The sequence below is a fragment of the Piliocolobus tephrosceles genome, chromosome 8 (assembly GCF_002776525.5).
Source record: "Piliocolobus tephrosceles isolate RC106 chromosome 8, ASM277652v3, whole genome shotgun sequence".
Classification (NCBI taxonomy): Eukaryota; Metazoa; Chordata; class Mammalia; order Primates; family Cercopithecidae; genus Piliocolobus; species Piliocolobus tephrosceles.
In genome coordinates this window covers 63,922,523-63,944,893 of record NC_045441.1, presented here as the reverse complement: position 1 = coordinate 63,944,893, position 22,371 = coordinate 63,922,523, and the positions used below count along the sequence as shown (strand labels likewise).

Genomic DNA, 22,371 nt, shown 5'->3' with positions numbered 1-22,371 from the left:
CCATTCCATTCCATTCCATTCCATTCCATTCCATTCCATTCCATTCCTTTCCATTCCATTCCACTCCACTGCATTCACCAGCTGAGAAGGGAACTGACAGTACAGATTGGTGTCGCAAGCATATCACAGAATGAAGAGCTGAATGAAAGTATATGCATTGGCACACAAAACCCAATTAGCTTGGAAACATTGGTGTTTACTGAAAGTCCGATAGGTTAACACATTTCCTTCCTCCTTATACTGTTTGCCTCACTTGGGCCTTCATCATACCACTCAACCACGAAAGTCAACTCAGCTAAGTAGGAAGATTCCTAGAAGTGAATGTGACCAAACCAGGCAATGCACCCTGTATTTCCTCTTATTCACATCTTGCTAGAGATGAAGTAAACCTGGTCCCCATGCTTCCAGCACACCTCTTTTTTCACTGAAGATCATTATTGCTTCATTCCATCGATGTTATATAAGTAGAAATTTATAAAATGTAATTTTTTGTTACATGACTAAGCTTTTGTACACTCTCAAAATGAACACTTTTTTGACTTGTTTGTGATGTGTTTTTCTTAAACTTTTTACTATAAAATTGTTGAAACACAAATATTTGAAAAATTACTGAAATAGTTACCTGCATCTACCTAGGTTTCATACAACTACATACATACATATATATTCACTTTTTTTGCTTTTCCATGTGAAAATAAGTAAACATTGTGAAATTTACACCAAACTATGTCAACATAGATCTCACCAAAGTGATCATAATTTATTACAAAAACATTGTACCCTAACACACCTATAAAAATCTCGTGTCAGGTTCAATTCAAATTTTCACAATTATCACCAAAATGCTTTTTACTATTTTGCTAAAAAGAAACAACAACAACAACAATGTCTAATCTAGGTTTATGCATTGCAATTAATTATGTATTTTTAGGTTCTTTTAATTTACAAAAAAATTCCTATAAAATATTTTAAAGTTGTCTACAACCAACTTAACTTTTTTGACGTATAGTTCTGTGACTTTTAACACATGTTGATTCATATAATCATCGCTACAGTCAGGACACAGTTTTATCACCTCAAAACATTTTTTCAAAAGTCCATTTTGCAGTCAATTCTTCCTTTTGCCCATAAACTCTGTCACCTGTTGATTCTGATAACACTATTATCTGGAGGTGACTGTGTCCTACTGTTTGGTTTTTACAGAACATCTCATAAATGGAATCATATAGTATATAATCTTTTGAAATTGATTTATTTCACTTATATAATGCATTTGCACTTTATTCATGTTTTTGTATGTATCAATGGTTTATTGCTTTTTTATATTCCATTATATAGATAGACTTCAATTTTAAATTATTTATTTTAATTAACATGATAATTGTACATATTTATGGGGTACATAGTGATGTTTTGATACATACAATGGATAGTGATGAGATCAGGGTAATTAGCATATCTTTTATCTCAAACATTTATCATTTTTCTGTGTTGGGAACATTCAATATCCTTTATTCTAGCTATTTGAAAATATATAATATTGTTAACTATACTCATCCTACAGTGCTCTAAAACGCTAGAACTTGTTTCTCCTATTTAGCTGAAAATTTGTGTCCTTTCACAAATCTCTTCCTGTCCCCATTCTCCCTACACTTTCCAGCCTCTAATAACTTCTGTTAAGCTTTTTATTTCTATGAGATAAACTTTTTTTAGTTTCCACATATGAGTGAGAACATGTGGTGTTTAATTTTCTGTTCCTGGCTTATTTCACTTAACATAGAGTCCTAAAGTTCCATCCATGTTGCCATGAATGACAGGATTTTATTCTTTTTTATGGCCCAATAGTATTCCATCTACAATTTTTAAAGATTCATATACTCATTGAAAAACATTTGGGTTGTTTCCAGTTTCTAGTGATTATGAATAATTCTCCTATAAACATTTATACATAAGTCTTTGTGTGAACATAACTTTTCATTTCTTCAGGGTAAATACCTAGATGTTGCTTGCTAGGTCATGTGGTAAATGTATGTTTAATTTTTCAAGCAACTTTCAAACAATTTGCCAAACAATTTTGCCTTTCCACCAGCAATATATGAGAGTTCCAGTTACTCAGTACTTGGCTTCAATTTGCACTTCCTTCATAACTAATAATGTTGAATATCTTTTCATGTTTTTACTTGCTGTCTGTGTGTTTTCTTGGTGAAGTGTCTGTTCAGGTCTTTTGGCTATATTTTAATTGGTTTGTTTCAAATTGTCAAGTTTTGAGAGTTCCTATTCTTTATATATTCTAGATAAAAGTTCTTTTTCAGATATGTGACTTGTAAATGTTTTCTGTCTGTTGTTTGTCTTTTTATTCTCCTACCAGGATATTTCACAGAGCTAAAGTTTTAATGTTTATGAAGTTCATTTTATCAATTATTTATTTTTTTTGATTGTGCTTTTATTGGTGTCTAAAAACACTTGGGCTAACCCAAAATTAAAAAGATTTTTCCCTGCTGGACACAGTGGCTCAAGTCTGTAATCCCAATACTTTGGGAGCCAAGACAGGAGGATTGCTTGAGGCCAGGAGTTCGAGACCAGCCTAGGCAAGACAGTGAAACTCCATCTCTACTAAAAATACAAAAATTAGTCAAGCATGGTGGCACAGGCCTGTGGTCCCAGCTATTCAGAAGGCTGAGGTGGGAGGATTGCTTGAGCTTGGGAGGAGGAAGTTGCAGTGAGCCTGGGCAACAGAGCAAGACCTTGTCTCAAAAAAAAAATTTTTATTTCGCTTTTTTCATTCTTATTTAATCTCTTGATAGTTTTAAATGGCATCATTTGACTTTCTCTTTTAACTGTACAACAACTTATTATATTCTACTTTACTCTATATTTTATATAAATATACTCATATATGTTTATATTTTTTCTATATATTTTACAGACACATTCTTTCTACTTTGCCAGAACATATGATTTTACATGCTATTTTTTTTTACCTGTACTCTCAATTTTGTTTTATTCATAGATTTCTAGTTAAACATATTAAAAGTTCACTACCAGTATGTTTTCTTGTTACTACTATTAATATTATTACTTGGTTGGATGAAGATCGTCCTCTAGAAGACTTCTTGTCAAAGGTTTATAGGTTCATTATTTCCTAAGTTTCTGTACTTTTAAGACTATTTTATTTTAGTCTTGGTATTTCAATTTCAGCTTAGATACAAAATCTCTGGGTTTTTCTTTCTTTAAGTTTCTTGAAAATGTCACTGTATGGTTTTAAGTTGCTCCTAAGAATTATGCTTGACTTGTCTTACTCTTATACCTAATTTGTTCTTTTCTGTCTGGAGGGCCTGCTTGTGGATTTTTGTTCTTTCTATTTTAAAAATTCTGATATTTTCTAGGCTATTTCTCAAGTTTGCTCATCCTCAGTAAAATTTTCCAGGTATATAGGAAGCCCTTTCAATGTATAGATTTAGATTTTCTTGGATTATTGGTTTAAATATTAGCTCTGTTTCATTGTCTTGTTTTTCTTCTTCAGGGATTCCAAGTGTACATATATTGGATATTTGTCTAACTTAGATTCCAACCTCTTTCTCTCTGACTTTTAAAAGTTCTTTGTTTTCATTTTCTTGGCTTCTTTCTTGCATTTATTCATTAGTAATGTGTCACTTAAATCTATTTTCCTTTGGATACCTTATAATTTATTCTTCATTTTAGGGATGCTTTATCTGTGTAATTTCTTTCCTGAGATCTATCAACTCATTGCATTTCTTTCTTTATTTGTATATTTTTGTGCTTACTTTTTGCATTTTTTATTAGAAATTATATACGTATATCTAAATGTTTATTTGAAGATATCTAATTAAGACTTGAGGTTATATTATAGTTTCTTCTGCTTTGTGGTTGTTTATGATGGAAATATTTTATGATATGTAATATCTTTTTTTTTTTTTTACAATAGCTTTGTATAAGGTTAATTTGTTTTGCTTCTATTCTTATGCATTTTGTTGATTGGCTTTTTAGGTGGAGCATTTTCTCTTCAGTGAGTGTAATAAAGTTAAATATCATTAATAGATGATTTTGTTGGTAATGAGTGGTGGTAGATGGGAAATAAGAAGGGTCTACATGTACTGGGATAGCTTTTATTTCTGCATGGTCCTTAATTTTTCCTACTTGCTTCCTGCTTTCACTTCATTGCCAGTCTATGACTGGTATTTCCTCTTCTCTATTTTTTCCCTTTCCCTCAGAATCAATGCTTCAATGTTGCCAATTTCCACCTCACTCGGTTTTAAACCCCTTCCCTGTAACTGTTGCTGTGAATTTTCCAGTTCCAGACCTGTGTTCACTATTTTGGCATTTAACTTTGGACTTGTGATTTTGTCTTTGCTTTATTTAAAAGTCCCCTGATATTTTTTTCTTTTGCACCAAGTGTTTAAAGGCTTTCTACCCTACCTTTCCCAATCAGTGAAGATCTGTTAGAATTGTTTGTGTCTTTATATAAGGGAAATTGAAGTTTATAGTACTCTTGATCTCTTAGTAATGCTGAAAATGTGGGTCAAGTGTCATTTGATTTGAGCTCCTTTTTCTTTTCTTCCCTCTTCCTCCCCTTCTCCTCCTCCTTCTTGGAAATTGTGTGGAGAGATTTAGATTCAGGCAGCCACTCCTATGGCCAATTGGAATGCCTACTTTCACATTTAATTTACACTTTGTCTGGATTATTAGTTGGTTGTTGGAAACCATTTTTCTTTTATCGTTTTTGACATCTACAGCTGATATTGAAAACTTAAAAGTCATTCTCATTCTTGGTCTTTTGTATGTGTACATATTTTTTTCTCTGAAAACTTTTAGTATTTCCCATTTTCCCAAAGTGGTTGCATTTTCCAGGTGGATATCCTGCTGTGAGTTCCTTTTTTGCTGGAGCATCTTGATCTGAAAACATGCATCCTTCAATTCTGGAATAATTTTTAGAATTATTTCATTGATAATTTCATCTGTTTATTTGTATACCCTCCTCACTGAATCATTTTTCACCTGTTGGACATCATAAATAAGTTCTTTAGGTTGATTTTTCTCTTCTTTTGCCTCCTTTTCTTCTCTCTCTCTTTCTCTCTACCTCTCTTTCTCTCCATTCTCTCACTTCCTTCCTCTCTCGTTCCACTTTCTAATGTTTTCTTTAATTTTAAGTTTTCTATTTTTACCATCACATTTTAAATTTTAAGAGATAATTTGGATTTTCCCTTCTATTGCTATTTTAAAATAAAATTTTGTTCTTGTTTGTAGATATATCTTCCTTCATTTTTCTTAGTAATAATGAATTTTGTAAAATTTTTACTCTCTACGTTGTCATAATGACCTCCATTTTGGGTTGGATTGCTTTCCTTTTTGTTTTTCATGTTAGAGTTTTGCCTAAAGTTTAGTCATCTTTGGTTTGGCTGTTTATGTTAACAAGTGTATCATTAAGGAGCTGATTGCAAGCCGGAGGCAATTTCTTGAGACTTGTTGAATGTAAGCTTCTCAGTAGGAGGGTATAATTTGGTTATTTTTGTTGAGGAAACACCTGATAATATAATCATTAAGGTTCTTTGGGGGGATAGTTGGATTCCTGAGAGAAAAATTTTCCAATGCCCTACTGTACAGCCAAAAAATGAATAATTGAAACTGACTTTGTCCAATCTATGGCCTGTGGGCCACATGTGGCCCAGAATGGCTTTGAATGCAGCTCAGCACAAATTTGTAAATTTTCTTGAAACATGAGATTTTGTTGTGATGTTTTTAGCTTATCAGCTATCATTAGTGTTAGTTTTTTGTTTTTTTTTTTTGTTTTTTTTTTAAATGGAGTCTCGCTCTGTCACCAGGCTAGAGTACAGTGGCACAATCTCAGATCATTGCAACCTCTGCCTCTCGGGTTCAAGTGATTCTCTTGCCTCAGCCTCCTGAGTAGCTGGGACTACAGGCACACGCCACCATGCCCAGCTAATTTTTGCATTTTTTGTAGAGACAGGGTTTCACCATGTTGGCCAGGATGGCCTCTACCTCTTGACCTCATAATCTGCCTGCCTTGGTCTCCCAAAGTGCTGGGATTACAGGGGTGAGCCATCGCACCCGGCCAGTGTTAGTGTATTTTATGTGTGGTCCAAGACGTTCATCTTCTTCCAATGTGGCCCAGGGAAGCTAAAAGACTGGACACACCTGATCTAAAAAAATACACTCACAACATTGATGAATTTCACAAATAGAATATTGATTTAAAGACACAAGATAGAATGGAACTCACAGGATATGGTTCCATTTTTATGAAGTTCAAAATGGTGTCAATGTGTCGGTTGTGACTGCATTCATAAGTGATAAAATTATTTAAAATTTTTCATTTAGGGTTTCCTGAAAGCAGAACATGAGTCAAAGGCTTATGGCAAATTGTTTATAAAAGAAGGGATCTTAGGAAGCGGGGAGAGTGAGGAAAAAAAAAAAAACAGGCAGACCAATATAAGTGTGTATTTTCCAGGCCACTGATAAAGACAACAGGTTGTATTACACCAGGATCTCCGAGGACTGGACAGATGCCTTCCAGAATTAGGTCTGATGAACAGGAGGTTGGAGAATGTATCCATTCTCACCATTGTGAGAGGGTTGTACTCTGGGATGATAACTCCCCTTGCTACATGTGGTGGTCTTGGAAATTTCTTGGAACAGATAAGCTGAGATTGCAAGCCAAGCACTTCAGGTGCAGCATTGTCAGCATTAACTGAGCTTACAGGTAACTGTCCAACAGAGCTGTGATTGCAATTAGAAGCGGACTGAGGAATTGTGATACACAGCCCAAAAATGTCTGCCATAAAAGACAAGATTATGACTAATAGCAGACTCAGCATTGCTGGCTATCCTTAGCAAGGAAGGAAAAATTGTAATGGAAAAGGTATAAACTATGGGCATGGAGGTGTTTTGGAGTGCTGTTGTAATACCTCTTGATTTTGAATTAAGCAAATATTGCTTTGTAACTTTTTAATTGGATTTATAGCAGTTGGGTTATTATGACGTAACCCATAATAATAAAAGACAGAACTAGATTAATGGTAATGGCCCTGAAGTCCAGGTATTTAGCCTCACTTCTATATTCAAATTATGTATCGTGTGAGTGGGGCATTCACGATTTTATTCAATGAGACATTTAAAAAGTAATACAAGAAGATAAACTCACAGTTCTGTTGAGTACTGAGAAAAAGAAAGATAACATGGAATACACTTAAGAGACTATATAGTTTTGGTGTTTTGTAGTAATGGTCTGAATTAGTGCAGTGGCAGTGTGAATGCAAAGGAAATACTGATATAAAAGCTCTTAAGATCAGTTTGACTTGATGAAGAAATCAGTAGATATATTTGTGAAACTTAAAACTATCCTTTTTCTCAACTACAGAGAATTGATTATGCTGTTTTCTATGTGTGCCACAATATTCCCTACCTTAGACATACTTTGATTGTGGCTTTTATCTCACTGAGTTTGAGAGGAGAAATTATGAGTTTCTTAAATATATCAGTTGCATAATAATGTTCATTGAATTAATGACTGAATTAGTGCAATGGCTTAAATGAGACAAACCCAAGCTGGATATTAACTCCATCAATGAGACCCTTTGCTAGTGCTAATACTGAGCTGTAGAGGGAATAGGGGAATAGACAGAATGGTGAGTAACAGAGATGAGATTTGTTTTCTAAGTTGCCTCTTCTGCAAAATAGCAAAGGTGTGCTTTTCCTTTACTCATTGGATCAGGCAGCTGTAAAGATAAGACCAATCTTCTTAGTTGGTATTTTGGCTTTTACATGGTTGGACAAGAAGAACAGACTCATTAACTTTTCTTTTCTGCCATGAAAGTGGGCTTGCATGTGAATTTGTCTTCTCTTACTTCCTACTTAATCCAACCCTTCCTATAGGGGGAGCTAAGGGATTTCAGTAAATTAGATGTAATAAGTCCACTGTTGGCTGAATACAGCATCACTACTTTTATATTAAAAATATCATAACACTATCAATAAATGTTTGTTGAACAGATGTAAATGATTGGGATTTTTTTGTCACCTACCATGAGTGATTTAGTATATCGAGAAGTACCCACAGGGTAGGATCAGTGAGAATGGATATTAGGACCCTTGAGAGGCAGGCACCCTGTGTCAGTCAGATAAGCTGCTAGTCCTGGGAGCACAGTTTCTGAGAAGTTACCCAAGATCAATGTCTCGAAACTAAAAAAAGGGAAAAAATACTTCTCAAAATCTATGCCAAGGAAAATTATTTCATAATCCGTATTTTGCTATTGTCATAGTGAATGGGGTAAGCAAATAGCAATACAGACAGCATGTGCTTTGTTCTAGCATTGCCAAAATTAGATCAGACTCTGGCATAAGATCACTAGCAACAGACATTAATTTTTCACACGGTATCTCTTTGGTTGCTTAAAATGGTGCATAAAACTGTTTTACTCTCATCAGCATGGTCTACCTCCTCTTCCTTTTCCCTGCCTCACTCTCTTAATGACTCCTGGGCAATTTGAAGACAATGGGATAGTCAGCAGCAATTATTAATAGTAAACAAGATCGCAGGGACTACCTGTCTGTGATAACAATTCCATCTTAACTTTGAGGAACTTCTGCTTTTTTTTTTTTTTTTTTTTTTTTTAGTATCATGAACGTCTGATTCCAAAGAAGCTCCTGCTTATGGCCCATAAACCTCCGCCATAAAGTCAGAAAGAAATGCTATGCTCACTTCACAATAGGCAAAAACTACAGTTTTAACAAGCTAGCTGTTCACCTCTCCCCATCATACTTACATGATGCTTTTACCTTCTTTATTTGTGTACTCCCTAGGAATGTCATATCTGGGCTTTAAATACCTTAAATGACTCAAACTGTTGTGAAAACATTTAAAACTATTTGAAAACAGCAGGTTAGTTAGAAAAAGGAAATGGAATGTAAGAATAGAAAGGGAGGGGATACAACTAGGAAAAATATACTTGTCACACCAGTCATGTTTATACTAAAGACTCAACAGTATTTTAATAGATGAAGCATAAAGAAACTAAAATTGCATGTATTAAATACACTTTATTAAAGTGAATAAACTATTCTGCAAAGAGCAATTGCTAAATTTTTGGATAATTTCATTCTTCATCATAGAAGTGATATTAAAAACTTTAGTGATATAATTTTATGAATTTAATTGCTTATGATTTATCTCATTTTATGTTGAACTTTTTTCATGGAATTTTCTTCTGCTTTTTTTAAAATTTCTTCTTGGCCAAAAGAATCATACATAAAATTGGGATTGGAGAGAAATGAATTGCAACTTTCATTGTGGTTTGCCTTTACAAGCAATAAAAGCCATTGTTTTTTCCTCCTTTAAATAAGGAAAATGAATTTGGCTTGATGGGAAAGATTTGTGGGTTGGGGAGGGTAAGGGAGAGGGAAGAAGGAACAATTTTTATTTTGTTTTTGGGGATGGAAACAAGGCAGATGCATTAGTATCATCAGTGATACGGTTTCCTGTGCTTTGCTTGCTGACATAGTGACTTCCTGTGATTGCCTTAAGGCTGTGGAATGGAGCTGCTGGTGCACTCCCTGACCTTCTGCTCTACCCACATGCCCAGGAAGGGCAAGGTGACTGACATTTCTCCTCTATAGAAACTTGCTGTCTGTACCCCTGATTTCTTCTCCTCTGCCCTTTAGTCCCCCGCTTCAAGGCAATGGCAAAAGATTGCTTTGAAGGTTAATTGGGATTTCACTTTGTGTACAAGAATGGAAAGGTGAAAGATATATAGAATGGGAGAACAACATGTTTGCATACAAAAGCCACTGGTAAATCAGGTTTGGTAGAATGGAGTCTGCAAAGAGAATAAAGAATGGATTGCAATTATCAACTGAGATCATGGAAAACATTTTTTAAAGTATAACTTTTTAGGAAGTGTTAATGTCAATCTCTCAGGAAAAATTTTTATATATAATATATGTGTAATTACTTCATATAGTGTGAAAGCTTTATACAAATGTCATTAATGTGAGATAATGTGGTATGAGCAAGATTATATGAGATCATGGAAATATGGTAGAATATTTAAATGTTTCTCTTGATCTGCATAATTCACACTGTTTATAAACTAAGAAGTAAGATTAATTTACCATTTTAAATCCCTGTTTAGATTTCTATGTTGTCGTGTATTTTAGTATCTATAAAAATATAGCAATCCTGGTTATTGTCCATTAGTCAACCATAGTGCATGTTAAAAGTCTGGAGTTATTTTTTGTTGCCTACCCATCTTCTCCAGCTGATTTTTTTCTTAAAACTAAAATATTCTATAGCTACTTCTTCTTCTCTATATATTTTTAGCAATCATCCTATTTCATGCATTGTCACATCACTTCAACTTTTTTTTGTTGTTTTTTAAGACAGAGTCTCAGTCTGTCATCCAGGCTGGAGTGCAGTGACATGATTTTGGCTGGAGTGCAGTGGCATAATTTCGGCTCACTACAACCTCCACCTCCCAGGTTCAAGCAATTCTCCTGGCTCAGTCTCCCAAGTAGCTGGGACTATAGGCGCCTGCCACCACATCTGGCTATTTTTTTTTTTTTTTTAGTAGAGACAGGGTTTCACTATGGTGTCCAGGCTGGTCTTGAACTCCTGGCCTCATGACGTGCCTCTCTCTTCCTCCCAAAGAGCTAGAATTACAGGCATGAACCATTGCCCCCGGCCCACACCTAAGCTACTACAATAGTTCTTCAGTTTCTCTGTCTTCAGCATTTTGTACTCAAATCCATATTTCTGAAAACGACTCAAAATTCTCAACACCCTTTCCTTCATTCAAACTAAGTACATACAGACTTGCTTTATAGCTGAAGCAATAGGGCAGGAAATAGAAGGTACAACTTTTTAAAAGAATAAAGTAACTATCTTTAAATGGAGATAATATGCTTGCACACTAAAAAATCAACTGAAGAATTATTAGCATTGGTAGAAATTTGTTAAAGTGGCCAGATACTAATTAAATTTTTAAAAACTCATGATTTCCTTGCCCTTCTGGCCCAAGGACAGATCTACTTGTGCTTATGCACTCAGTGAAAATGGTTTCATTGCCTTCTGAATCTCACCAAATTCCTCATGAGACCCAGGCCAAGAGGTTGGGCAGACACCTTGACATATCTGATCACTATTCTTTTTCTTCTTTTAGCTGAGCATGTTTTCCTCAAATATAACCTGGTCTGCAGAGGTGCATCTCTGGCTTCAACATCACCATTGATAACTTCATCCCCAAACAATTTTACTTTCTTGGAGCTGAAATGTCAAGCATCACCATTTGTGTGGAGGGGCTTTGCAGAGCTAAAAAACCCAACAACAAGAAAACCATCCCCCAACAATGATTGAAGAGTATTTCATTTGTGTAATAAAAGAGCTGAAAAAATATTCCAATTGAGGATTCTCTGGACACCCACAGTCTCTTGGCCCTGAAGAAACAGTTGACCTTTCTCTGGGATGGGGCATAACAAAAGACAAAAATTAAGTCCTGAGAGTCAGAACTAAAAGTCAGAAATCCTCAAGTGGTTGACATCTTTGTGTCTCAGCTTTCTGACCTGTATCCTAAACATGTTGTATATGAGACTCTTCATTTGCTGTCTACGAATGTGTAAATGTTATAATGTAAGAATGAAAGAGGGAGAGCTGTGAACTCCCTTGATTTTGCCTCTCTTGTTTGTTCTTTGAAGCCCAAGTGCCCACAGATACTCAAACGTACTTTCTTAGGATGCTTTGAAGATATGTGAGGAATCTCAGCATCATACTGTGCAGGATGAGGTTTTATCCCTTCTTTCCTCTTACTGGCTTTCTGGAGATAAGTGTTTTACCCACTCCTATCCTGAGACCTTGTCTCCTAATAATTAAACAGAAAAAGAGTCTGGTAAAATGGAGAAGCTCTGAAGTGACTGTGCATCATAGCTCACTGGAATTATTCTAGTGATAAGGTGGCCAGACTTATCAAGACATGAATTGTTGGCATTATTGCTGTGTCTTTCTGAGGCCAGATCAGCAAAGGTTGTTTCCTTCGATGCTTTTCTCCAACTTAAGAACTAAAGGACATCAAGTGTTAAGGGGGAAGTGGGTGGATGATTCATTAGGACCTTGAGCCAGTGGCTGAAAGAGGTTAGATTGTAGAGGAAGGTGGCAGATGATGGGAGAGCAGGGAGGAAGGTTTTTCCGCAGTTCATCTGAGGTGGGGACTGATAGGCGTTACTGAGAGCAGAACAATGTGTTTATGCTGGTGCTCTTGTTATATTAGAACAAGTTCTTCCTTTTGGTAACAGTTACACTTTTCTAGTTTTCCACTAATAAGGGTCTAATTAAGAGGATTTATTTGCAATTTGGGCTACTGGTCCTGATTACTTCCCTTTGCCTCCCTCCACTGATGCCCTTTACATCAGCAAAATGGGTGCCCTTTATTTCTGTATGCCTGGCAGGGAGGAAGAGGTAGCTTCTCTGTCCTGGGTCAGTTGATTCTTCCATACTCAGCTATCTCACAAGGAGAGATGTGCATCCTGGGGAAGCATTGTCCATGTATGCAACACCCTTGGTATGAAAAATCTTGAAGGAGCACAATCAATTCTGAGGCTGCCCCCAAGACCTGACTAGAGTGAGGACAAAGAAATCTGGTTGCCTTAAACCTATTCAGGTTCAATGACTAAAGGAGATGGAAAGAGTTTAAAGGAGAGGCAATTAATACTAGTTATTTCAAATGCTTTCTTACAGCTGTTTTTTTTTTTTTTGAGACAGTGTCTCACTCTATTGCCTTAGCTCACTGCAACCTCTGCCCCACAGGCTCCAGTGATCCTTCTGCCTCAGCCTCTTGAGTATCTGGGACCACAGGTGTGTGCCACCATGCCGGGCTAATTTTCGTATTTTTTGCAGAGATGGGGTTTCTCCATGTTGCCCAGGCTGGTCTCAAACTCCCGGACTCAAGTGATCTACTTCCCTTGGCCTCCAAAAGTATTGGGATTCAGTTGTCTTTTAAGAAAGGAAAATTTACTCTTAAAAAACACATACAAAAATGTCAAGCTTTTTTGACACTTGAGCAGATACCCTATGGAAAGAATACTATCTTGTTTTCTCACCACAATTTCTAAGAAAGTGGTAGGAAAACTCCAGTGTTTTTTCAGACAGCCTCCAGAATGAGTTCTCAAGTGGTAGGTGAATAGTGAGAGAATCATAAGAGAATTCAAGTGTGAAGAATTACAGCATTATAATTCACATATCACATGTTGAATTTGTAGCTATTATTCTTTGAAATGATATAGGTTATTTGTTACCACGTTTTTCAACACCTTCTTTTAAAAAGTTATCAACCTTTCACACATAGATAGCTATATCAAGTACACCCTGCACAGTATAGCAAATAAAAGTTGCTAATTCTTCGGACAGCTAATTGGCAAACAATACTACATTATCTTTTAGAGCAATCAGGTATAGATTTGACTAAAGTTATAGTTCAAGATGAATTTGGGAAACTGAGTAAATTGCCAGATCAATCAATTTTCTTGGGGTGAAACTTCTACAAATATCATTTTTGCTAACTCTGCAAAATACAAGAACTGAATTAAGATATTGTGAATAGCTCTCACTTTATTGGGCCACATTTATGTATGAAGGAAAGATTTTTCGCTTGAATAAGATTTCTAATCTGGGCAAGACCTTAGTGTAAGTGTTTCTAACATAAAATTTCATCTTTTATAAACTTGCCACTTGTCAAAAGGTTTGATAGGGTTAAACAAAGGGCAGAGAACATACTGATAATAGAAGAAGTAAATACAATTAAATAAATTGTAACAAGTTAAAACTAAACAAAAAAATTAATCGAATCTGATGACAATATGATGCCAACTTTTCTCAAAATACCAATACATTTATGTAATTCATAGATATAAGGTTTTCTTTTCAGTGTTGTAATTGGGATATTACAGTAAATGTAAGATCTGGTGGTGGCTGAGGGAAATAGAGGCAGTAGTTATATATATAGATACACACACAAACACACACACACACACACACATACAGAGTTAGAAGTATTCTTTGTTGAAAAACCCATTGTATTTTACTGCACTATTAAGGGAAATGGTCCAAATTTAGTGTGGTCTTGGCCTAGATTTGTAAGATAGTTAATACTGAGATATGTTCATATTTTAGTTTTGATGAATCAATTTAAAACAACTTAAAGATGACAACATTGTCCTGGTTCTTCTGAGAATTGTATCCTCTCTGTTTGTGAATCTGTTACTTAAAAAAAAAGAAAGCAATGCATTTAAAAATCAGTACTAATAAGTGGCAGTGGAGTCATGCAGTCTGGCAAAAATAAAAAAGGGCAGCATTTTTGGAAACGGACTTTTTGTGGTTTGGGCTGTCTTTTAAGACTCACCGGAAGTTAATTAAAATGAGCTGGGTTTTTTTTTTTTTTTTTCTTTTTAAGTTTATTTTATCATCTTTGAGTTTACTCACTTAGTGGCAGATGCCAGAAAATTCCTCAATCCATGTTACTAATTGAAAAACAACTCTCAATCTGGGAGGAGAGCTCGGACATTCCAGATACCTCTTTCCAGTTGGATTAAAGGGTTTGCAATCTGAATATCTTAATTTGGAAGAAATGTGAGGAATTTCAATGTTCCCAGTCTTAAAACCATGAACAAGAGGGTCGGCCATGCCAAGCTTATTTCTCCAAATTCTTTTGGAGCTCAAAAGGTGTGGTCTGAACTAGGATGCCCGTGGGTAATATCCAGGAGTTACACACACACACACACACACACACACACACAATCTGAGTTTATCCTCATTTTAAAAACATGTATATTACTTCATATCCTGATTCCTTTAGGGAACTTCGGTTTGCTTTGATCAGTAATTCTAAGGGTCTATGCTATTTCTTCTGGTTAGTCAATCACTTAGACTTCTGCCCTTCAAAGATAACATTCCTGGCAGTGATTACTATCTCTGTGTGGGGGTATGTTGCCAGCAGTTATTTCACATTGTGCACCTTGAGTGTTTGTTTTGATGTAGCTGCAGATGATATTTCCAGTTGTCATTTTTGTCTCAAGGTTAGCTAGACTTTTCTCAAAACAGAACAGCCGCTGTGTTGTAGCAGTGTACCCACGGCCTACAAACAGCGAGTTTCAGATCTCTCTAATGCTTTTTTGAAGCGGTTTCCTTCTCCTTTCCTTTTCTTGTTTAGTAGTTCATGTCACATCATAGGGTGCATGTTTGAATAATAAGACTGGTAATACACTGGGGATGCCTCTGAATAGTGCCTAATTTAGCAAAGCACTTGTTGTTCCACCCACCCCATAAGGCACAGCTAGGCTGTATAGAGTGAGCCATTGAATTTCTACTCCAACCTCAGTGGCTTAGGCTGGCAGATAGAATAAAGTGAGTGTATGCAGGGGTGGGGTCTCTGGGGGAATGTCTTAAGAAAATCAATAGAAGTCAGATAAGAAGGTAAGGAGGGAGGTTTTCTTTCTTTCTTTTTTGGGGACGGAGTCTCGCTCTGTTGCCCAGGCTGGAGTGCAGTGGTACGATCTTGGCTCACTGCAAGCTCCACCTCCTGGGTTCACGCCATTCTCCCGCCTCAGCCTCCTGAGTAGCTGGGACTACAGGCGCCCACCACCACACCCGGCTAATTTTTTTTTGTTATTTTTTAGTAGAGACGGGGTTTCACCTTGTTAGCCAGGATGGTCTCGATTTCCTGACCCTGTGATCCGCTCGCCTTGGCCTCCCCAAGTGCTGGGATTACAGGAGTGAGCCACCGCGCCCAGCCGGTAGGGTGGTTTTCAAGGAAGATCATAGTAAAAACATGCTGTTCCAACTGTAAGAACTAAGAGAAAGAATTTCAACCAGGGGTGGTCAAGTCAAATATACTACGTAAGAAAGTTATAAAAATGGTGGTAACGTGGAAACAGATTCCAGAATAAAAATCCTTTTGTGAACACTTGATTTGGATTTCTGAATTTAATCATTTTCAGCTGCAACAACAAATGCTTGAACCATGTAAGAAGCTTTGGCTTCCCATATTTTAACAGATTTTTTTCTCTACACATTAGTTTGTTGTTTTTTTTCCTCTCATTTCATGATGCTTCCATTCAACTGTTGGCATAATAACGGATTACAGTGTAGTGAGGGAAATAGTTGGGGTTTCAGATTAATACTTGAGTTTTCAATCCCTGCTTTTACAATTACCAACTGTGCGACCTTGGACAAATTGCATTAACTCGCCGAGTATCAGTTTGTCTATAAAATAGGATGAAAATGTATAAAACACCTACTACATGTTTTCTGCAACCTACAAGACAGGAGAAATTGTTGCTGTTTTATCATCATGATTACTGTTTTGAAAATTAGGCTAAGATAATATAAAAATAGTATTTAGTGGGATTTGCTAATAGATTAAAGAGAATTAAATAAAACCTAAGGGTCAATATGGAGCAAAGATGTGCGGCTCAAAATAAAATCAGTCTTGTTCAATTTGACGTACATATCTCATTATATGCCATGTATTTTCACTCTCAAACTCGTCTGTGTTCTGCATTAAATAATGAATTTCTTTGGAATGTGAGTGAAATTTTCCAGAAGTTATTAATTTAAAAGTAATTAATATGCAGATCAATTGCATGCTGTATCCTTTATTATTAGTTTCGAGGTCATCTGAGTTCTGTATGGCCTTTTAGTTTTCTTGTGTGTGTGTGTGTGTGTGTGTGTGTGTGTGTGTGTGTGTGTATGTGTGTGTTTGTGCCTGCCTACCTGGCGGTAATAGGGAGGAAATTGGTCATTTTGCATAAACTTATACTAGGATGTTAATTAACAAGAATATATAGCTTTAACACAGTTCTAAAAATATATTTTTATAAAAGTTCTTCACCAGCTGAAGAAGTAGAGTTTTATTTCTTATTCTGGGTATACATCCAAAATAATTGAAATTAGGCTCTTGAAGAGCTTGCTGCACTCCCTTATTTGTTACAGCATTATTCACAATAGCAAGATGTGGGAACAACCCAAGGGTTCATCAACAGATGCATAGATACAGAAAATGTGCTATACATGTACAATGTGATATTATTCAGCTTTAAAAAGGAAGAGAATCCTGCCATTTATGGACAATATGGATGAACCTGGAGGACATTATGCTAAGCAAAATAAGCCAGTACCAAAGGTCAAATACTGCATGATTCCACTTGTATGAGAGATCTTTATAGTCAACATCATAGAAGTAGTGAGTGCAATAGTGCTTGCCAGGGGCTGCTATGTTATTCATCAGCTATGCCAGATAAATACGTTCTAGAGATCTGCTGTACAACATTGGACTTATAGTAAACAATACAGTATGTTGTATTTCAACATTTGTTAAGTGAGTAGATCTCATTTTAAGTGTTCTTACGACAAAAATTAAAAAAAAAAAACACACAAAAATGAGACACAAAGAAACTATGGGGGCTGGGTGCAGTGACTCACACCTGCAATCCCAGAACTTTGGGAGGATGAAGGAGGTAGATTACCTTAGGTCAGGAGTTCGAGACCAGCCTGGCCAAATCTATCTCTACCAAAAATACAAAAAAGTTAGCTGGGCATGGTGGCGTGCACCTGTAGTCCCAGGTACTCAGGAGGCTGAGGCAGAAGAATAGCTTGAACCTAGGAGGTGGAGGCTGCAGTGAGCTGAGATCACACCACTGCACTCCAGCCTGGGTGACAGTGAGACTGTCTCAAAACAAACAAACAAACAAAAACAAAAAAGAAACTATGGGAATTGCTGGATCTGTACATCAATTAATAGTGGCAATCGTAACAAGAGTGTTTGCATATGTTTAAACTTATCAAAGTGTACACTTTAAATATGTGTACTTTTTATATTATCGGTTATGCATCAATAAAGCTGTTAAAAGTTTTAATTTATTTAAATTTGTGTTAACCTGTCACTTTGTGAGGGTCATCTACTTTTTATACAAAGTCACTGCAACCTACGTACTTAATTCTTTTGTACTGTTTTGAAATAAGCACACACTTGCAGACACATGTTTCTACAACATTCTTTTCTTTCCCAATAGGCAAGTTCAAACTCAGAAGGCAAAAGTCCAGCGGAAAGTACCAGAACTGAGGGAAAACTATTTGCCTAACCACCCACACCACTGAACACTTTCTTGGAATCTGCTGTGTGTTTAAGATGATATCCTACCCACATACGTAACCTTTACCTTTTTGCAAACCAAATCTGATTCTACAAGAAAAGCACACACAAAAAATATTATTCTCTCAAATTATATCAGATTTGTTTCCTCTCAAATTATCTCAGGCTAGTTTTAAAAATTGTAAACTCTCCCATGTCAAGTGTCCAACCATCCACTGAATTTGGCTTTGCAACTTCAGTTTTTAGAGAAAGTGGTAAAGTCTCTATTTTTAAGGAGGAAAAATTAAGGGTTACTAAGAGATATAGAAATAAAACTGGATTTTTTTTTTTTTGCTTTGTTTTACAGTGTTTCTGGAACTTTCCTTCTTTTCATTCCTCAATAGCTTTCCAGACTCTATCCTGAAGAGAATCTTCTTTTGTTAAAGTTGCCTTTGACCTGTGACTTGACTAAGCATGAGCTTTTTACAGTATATTGTGCTTGATCAGTCTATGAATTCAACCCAATTAACCATTTTCTCTGTGGAAATTGCTGCCATTGGCTCCCATGGCATCACGCTTGTGTCCCTCTTTTAGTCTTTCTGACAACTTTTACCCAGTCTTATAACTCCCTCTTTTTACTTCACATATTGTTTAATTATTGCTTCTTCCCTAGGGTTCCATTCTAAACTGTTTTCTTTTTCATTTCCCTGGAAAAATTCACTAAGCCATGAATAAAAGTATTAAGTGGACATTGGTGAATGCAGACTTTCGGTCTCCAGCCCCATCTACCTGCCTGCCCTGGAAATACAAACATTTGAATGATTATTACATAAATAAATATATTTCTCACTTTTGCCACTGTTTTCCAAAACCACAGAAGCCATCTTTATTTCGTTCAGCCATTTTATCCTTGGCAACAAGCACAGTCCCTGGCACATGGAAGGTTCTCAATAAATCATCTTAGATGTTGAAGGAGTGACCTCTTTTTGGCATCTCCTGATGCCCTCTAAATTTAATCAGTCACCATATCTTTTTGCTTGTATCAACTCACATATATTTCAAATCTGCTTTTTCACTATCATCCCCAGTGACATTCCTTGAAGGAGTCAGTATCTCCTGCCTACCATCAGCCTTGACTCCACCCACCAAACTATCAGTGTTCTTACTTTTTAGACAACGAATATGGTAGATGTACTCTCCTGTTCTTGAATATTTAATGGATCCCAAATTCCTCTAGTAACAAATCTAAATGCCTTAGTCCATTCTTCAGGGTTCTCAAACCCTAACCTGACTCCAACCTCTCTTTCCAATCCCATCTTTTCAATATATTCGTCCTGTAATTCAGTAACTGCAGAAGTCTCAAGTGCCCTGGACACTCCATATTCTTTTTTTCCTATGTTGGTTCCCTCTGCTCTTTTGAACTTCTTTGTCATATGTGTCTTGAACTCTAACACTTATGTGTATCTTATACTTTTAACTTATAAAATCCTATTTTTTGACAGATTATTACCCAGTAGTCCTTGGGTGCAACTGATGAATGATGAATAGCGTCATAACATGATGATAAGTTCACATTCTCTGACTTTAGACTCCATCATCTTTTCTGCTAAGGGGACCCTGATTCCAGTTCCCAGCATATACTCACACTTTGCTCTTAATCATTTTTCATTGCCATCCCCCTCTGCTGACTGCATTCAGGTCACCTTTTCTGTATCACTGTGTTGACTCTGCTCAAACCATGGTCATAAAGAGATTTGTGGTAAATATCCTTTTATCACATGCATTGATCTTAGTAGTGAGTCAAAAACCAGGGTGACCTCATTTTCTTGTTTTTCTACTGTACCTTTAGTTATGGAGTGCATTTCTTGATTCATTTTTAGTATATCTCTCCACTCTTGAAAAAATTGTCACAGGTCTTCGAGAGGCTGAGTTAGAGGACAGCTCACATAGGTTGCTGTCTTTCACACACAAAATCAAGTCTTTTCATTTCTCCTAGCCAAGATCCTTGGTCTAGGTTTGCTACTCTGAGAGTCTCACTTGAGGATTGAGGCTGTGGGAACCAGCTGTGAGTTCCATCTCCAAACGTCATTTTCCCATGGGTCTCACTGAATCCTCAGCCCAAAAAGTATTGCTACTAGGCTTCTTAGATAACTAGCTTATTAAAATGATTCACAAACTTAAGCCAAGAAATATAAAGCCTATATAGAAAAGGTACCTCAAAATTAATATACTACTAGGAAGGCTGAAGTGGGAGGATCACTTGAGGCCAGGAGTTCAAGCTGCAGTACGTTATGATCATGCATGTGAATAGCCACTGCACTCCAGGCTGGACAGCATAGCAAGATCTTGTTGCTAACATAATAATAATAATAACTTATAAATGACCCAAGAACGATTATCTTTTGTAGTTTTAAAAATGAATTATATGTATTCTCTGACATTGTTTGATAAGAAAGTACTAATGGTCCCACAGCATCCTACAATGATAGATGATTTGTGAGGCATTTATGTCAGATTAACTAACGAGACAATTTATAAATGTGGCTACTAGCAAGGCAGATTCTGGATATCTTGAAAGACCAGGGGAAGAAAAAGAGATTTTCCCATGTTCAGTGAGGTCATTTCTGCAGTTAGTGGTTTGGAGTGTGTCCCCTTAGCAGAGTTTAGCTGGATGGAATTTGAACTCACTGTAATATAATATGATGGAGGAAAATGTTTTGATCATCTGCCATTTACTGAGATATTAGTCTATTATCTATTTAGGCTTTCTTCAATTCATTTCTAAGTAGCAAAAAGGAAAACATCTGTAAGTTCATGGTGATTATAATGGTGAAAGAGAAACTTTTGTTCAGAAATAGAGCTTTCCTTTAGGCTGAACCCCAAGAGAAATGTTTTCTTTGCATCTTTATTACAAAGAAAAAAATGGCATAATATAGTGGATAACTATAGTGTACATATAAAGTGTATAATCTACATCTTTCCTCTAACAAGTATAAATGTAGTAATAGTCATATGGATATGTTTATAATGTTTTTAAGGTAATCATGAAATTCAATTGAGTAAAACTCTATAAACAACAGAAATACAGTCTATGTGTGGTTCTGATGAATTAGCAAGAAGACTTAAATTTAAGATTTCTCAAATTCATAAAAGAGGTAGAGATTGTCGAAGGTGTTAGGGAATGTGTTTCCATCAAAGTTACATAGGAAACATAGGGACTTTGAGGATTATGCTTCTATAAGCAAATTTAGCAAAAGGATACCCTTAATTGCATAAAGATTACTGGAGACAATAAAATTACATACACGTATCATGCTATTATGAAATCACAGGTTACCTGTGGGTAATTTATACTTTGTTAAACCCCAATAGATTTTTTTTCTCTGTATCATGTTGATTCATTATTTATATTAGATTGGTTATCTGTATTAATGAAGTTAAACAAAGGGGCCGAGTTTGTCTTTGCAAGACATTTTTACATTCTAACTATCCTTCAAGATCCAACTCAGGTACCATCACTTCCTAAATTTTCTTTCCCCTCTTTGTTTACATGTATAGTCTATTTTGCACAGCATATCTAACTGTATAATTTTATGCTTCAATTGTTTGAATCATGTGCACAGTTCTATTTAGTTGAAAAATTATCCTAATATAATGCAGTTCAATTACAGGAGACTTTTAACATATGCCTTACATAAAGATGGAGTTTAAGGCCAAGACTCATGTACTCTATCTGGAAATCTAGGCAGCACAAATTCACGCAAGACTGAATGAGACTTACAGAATCAGGTCAAGGTGGTAGAGTTTTGGAGACATTGAATATTTTTGTTTCAGCACTGCTCAAAAGGGCTCTGCATGAAAATATATCTGTAACTCTGTACAAAATCATGTCCATTGAAACTTTTCACTGTTGCAGGGACATAGGTTTTATCTAACATTATTCTATTATTGCTTTTTACTACAGTGCATAAACAGAATGTAATTTTGCTTGAGTCTATGTTTTCTACTAGTGTATATTTCATATGACTTATTAGTTATTAAAAATATTCTGCTATATTTTAATCATGAATCTTGATATTTCTCAACTTCCATAGTCCAGATTCAATACACACAATATTTCAATGGGGCATCATTGCTTCCATTAAGATTCTCCATCTCTGTCCTGGAATTTACCTTATCATTGAAATTACAGTTATGTGTAATGAACAAGCTAACTGTTCTAGCG

The 22,371-nt window shown here is 35.9% G+C and overlaps 1 protein-coding gene across 1 annotated transcript in view; it reads left to right on the top strand.

Moving 5' to 3' along the window:
- LOC113220433 overlaps positions 1-11,553 on the top strand; it is a 19,850-nt gene extending 8,297 nt beyond the window's left edge. The window contains exon 2 of the mRNA XM_026449521.1: positions 11,193-11,553. Coding sequence (XP_026305306.1) covers positions 11,193-11,386 — 194 coding nt within the window. The 3' untranslated portion in view covers positions 11,387-11,553. The remainder of the gene's footprint in view (positions 1-11,192) is intronic.
- Positions 11,554-22,371: the final 10,818 nt, after the last annotated feature.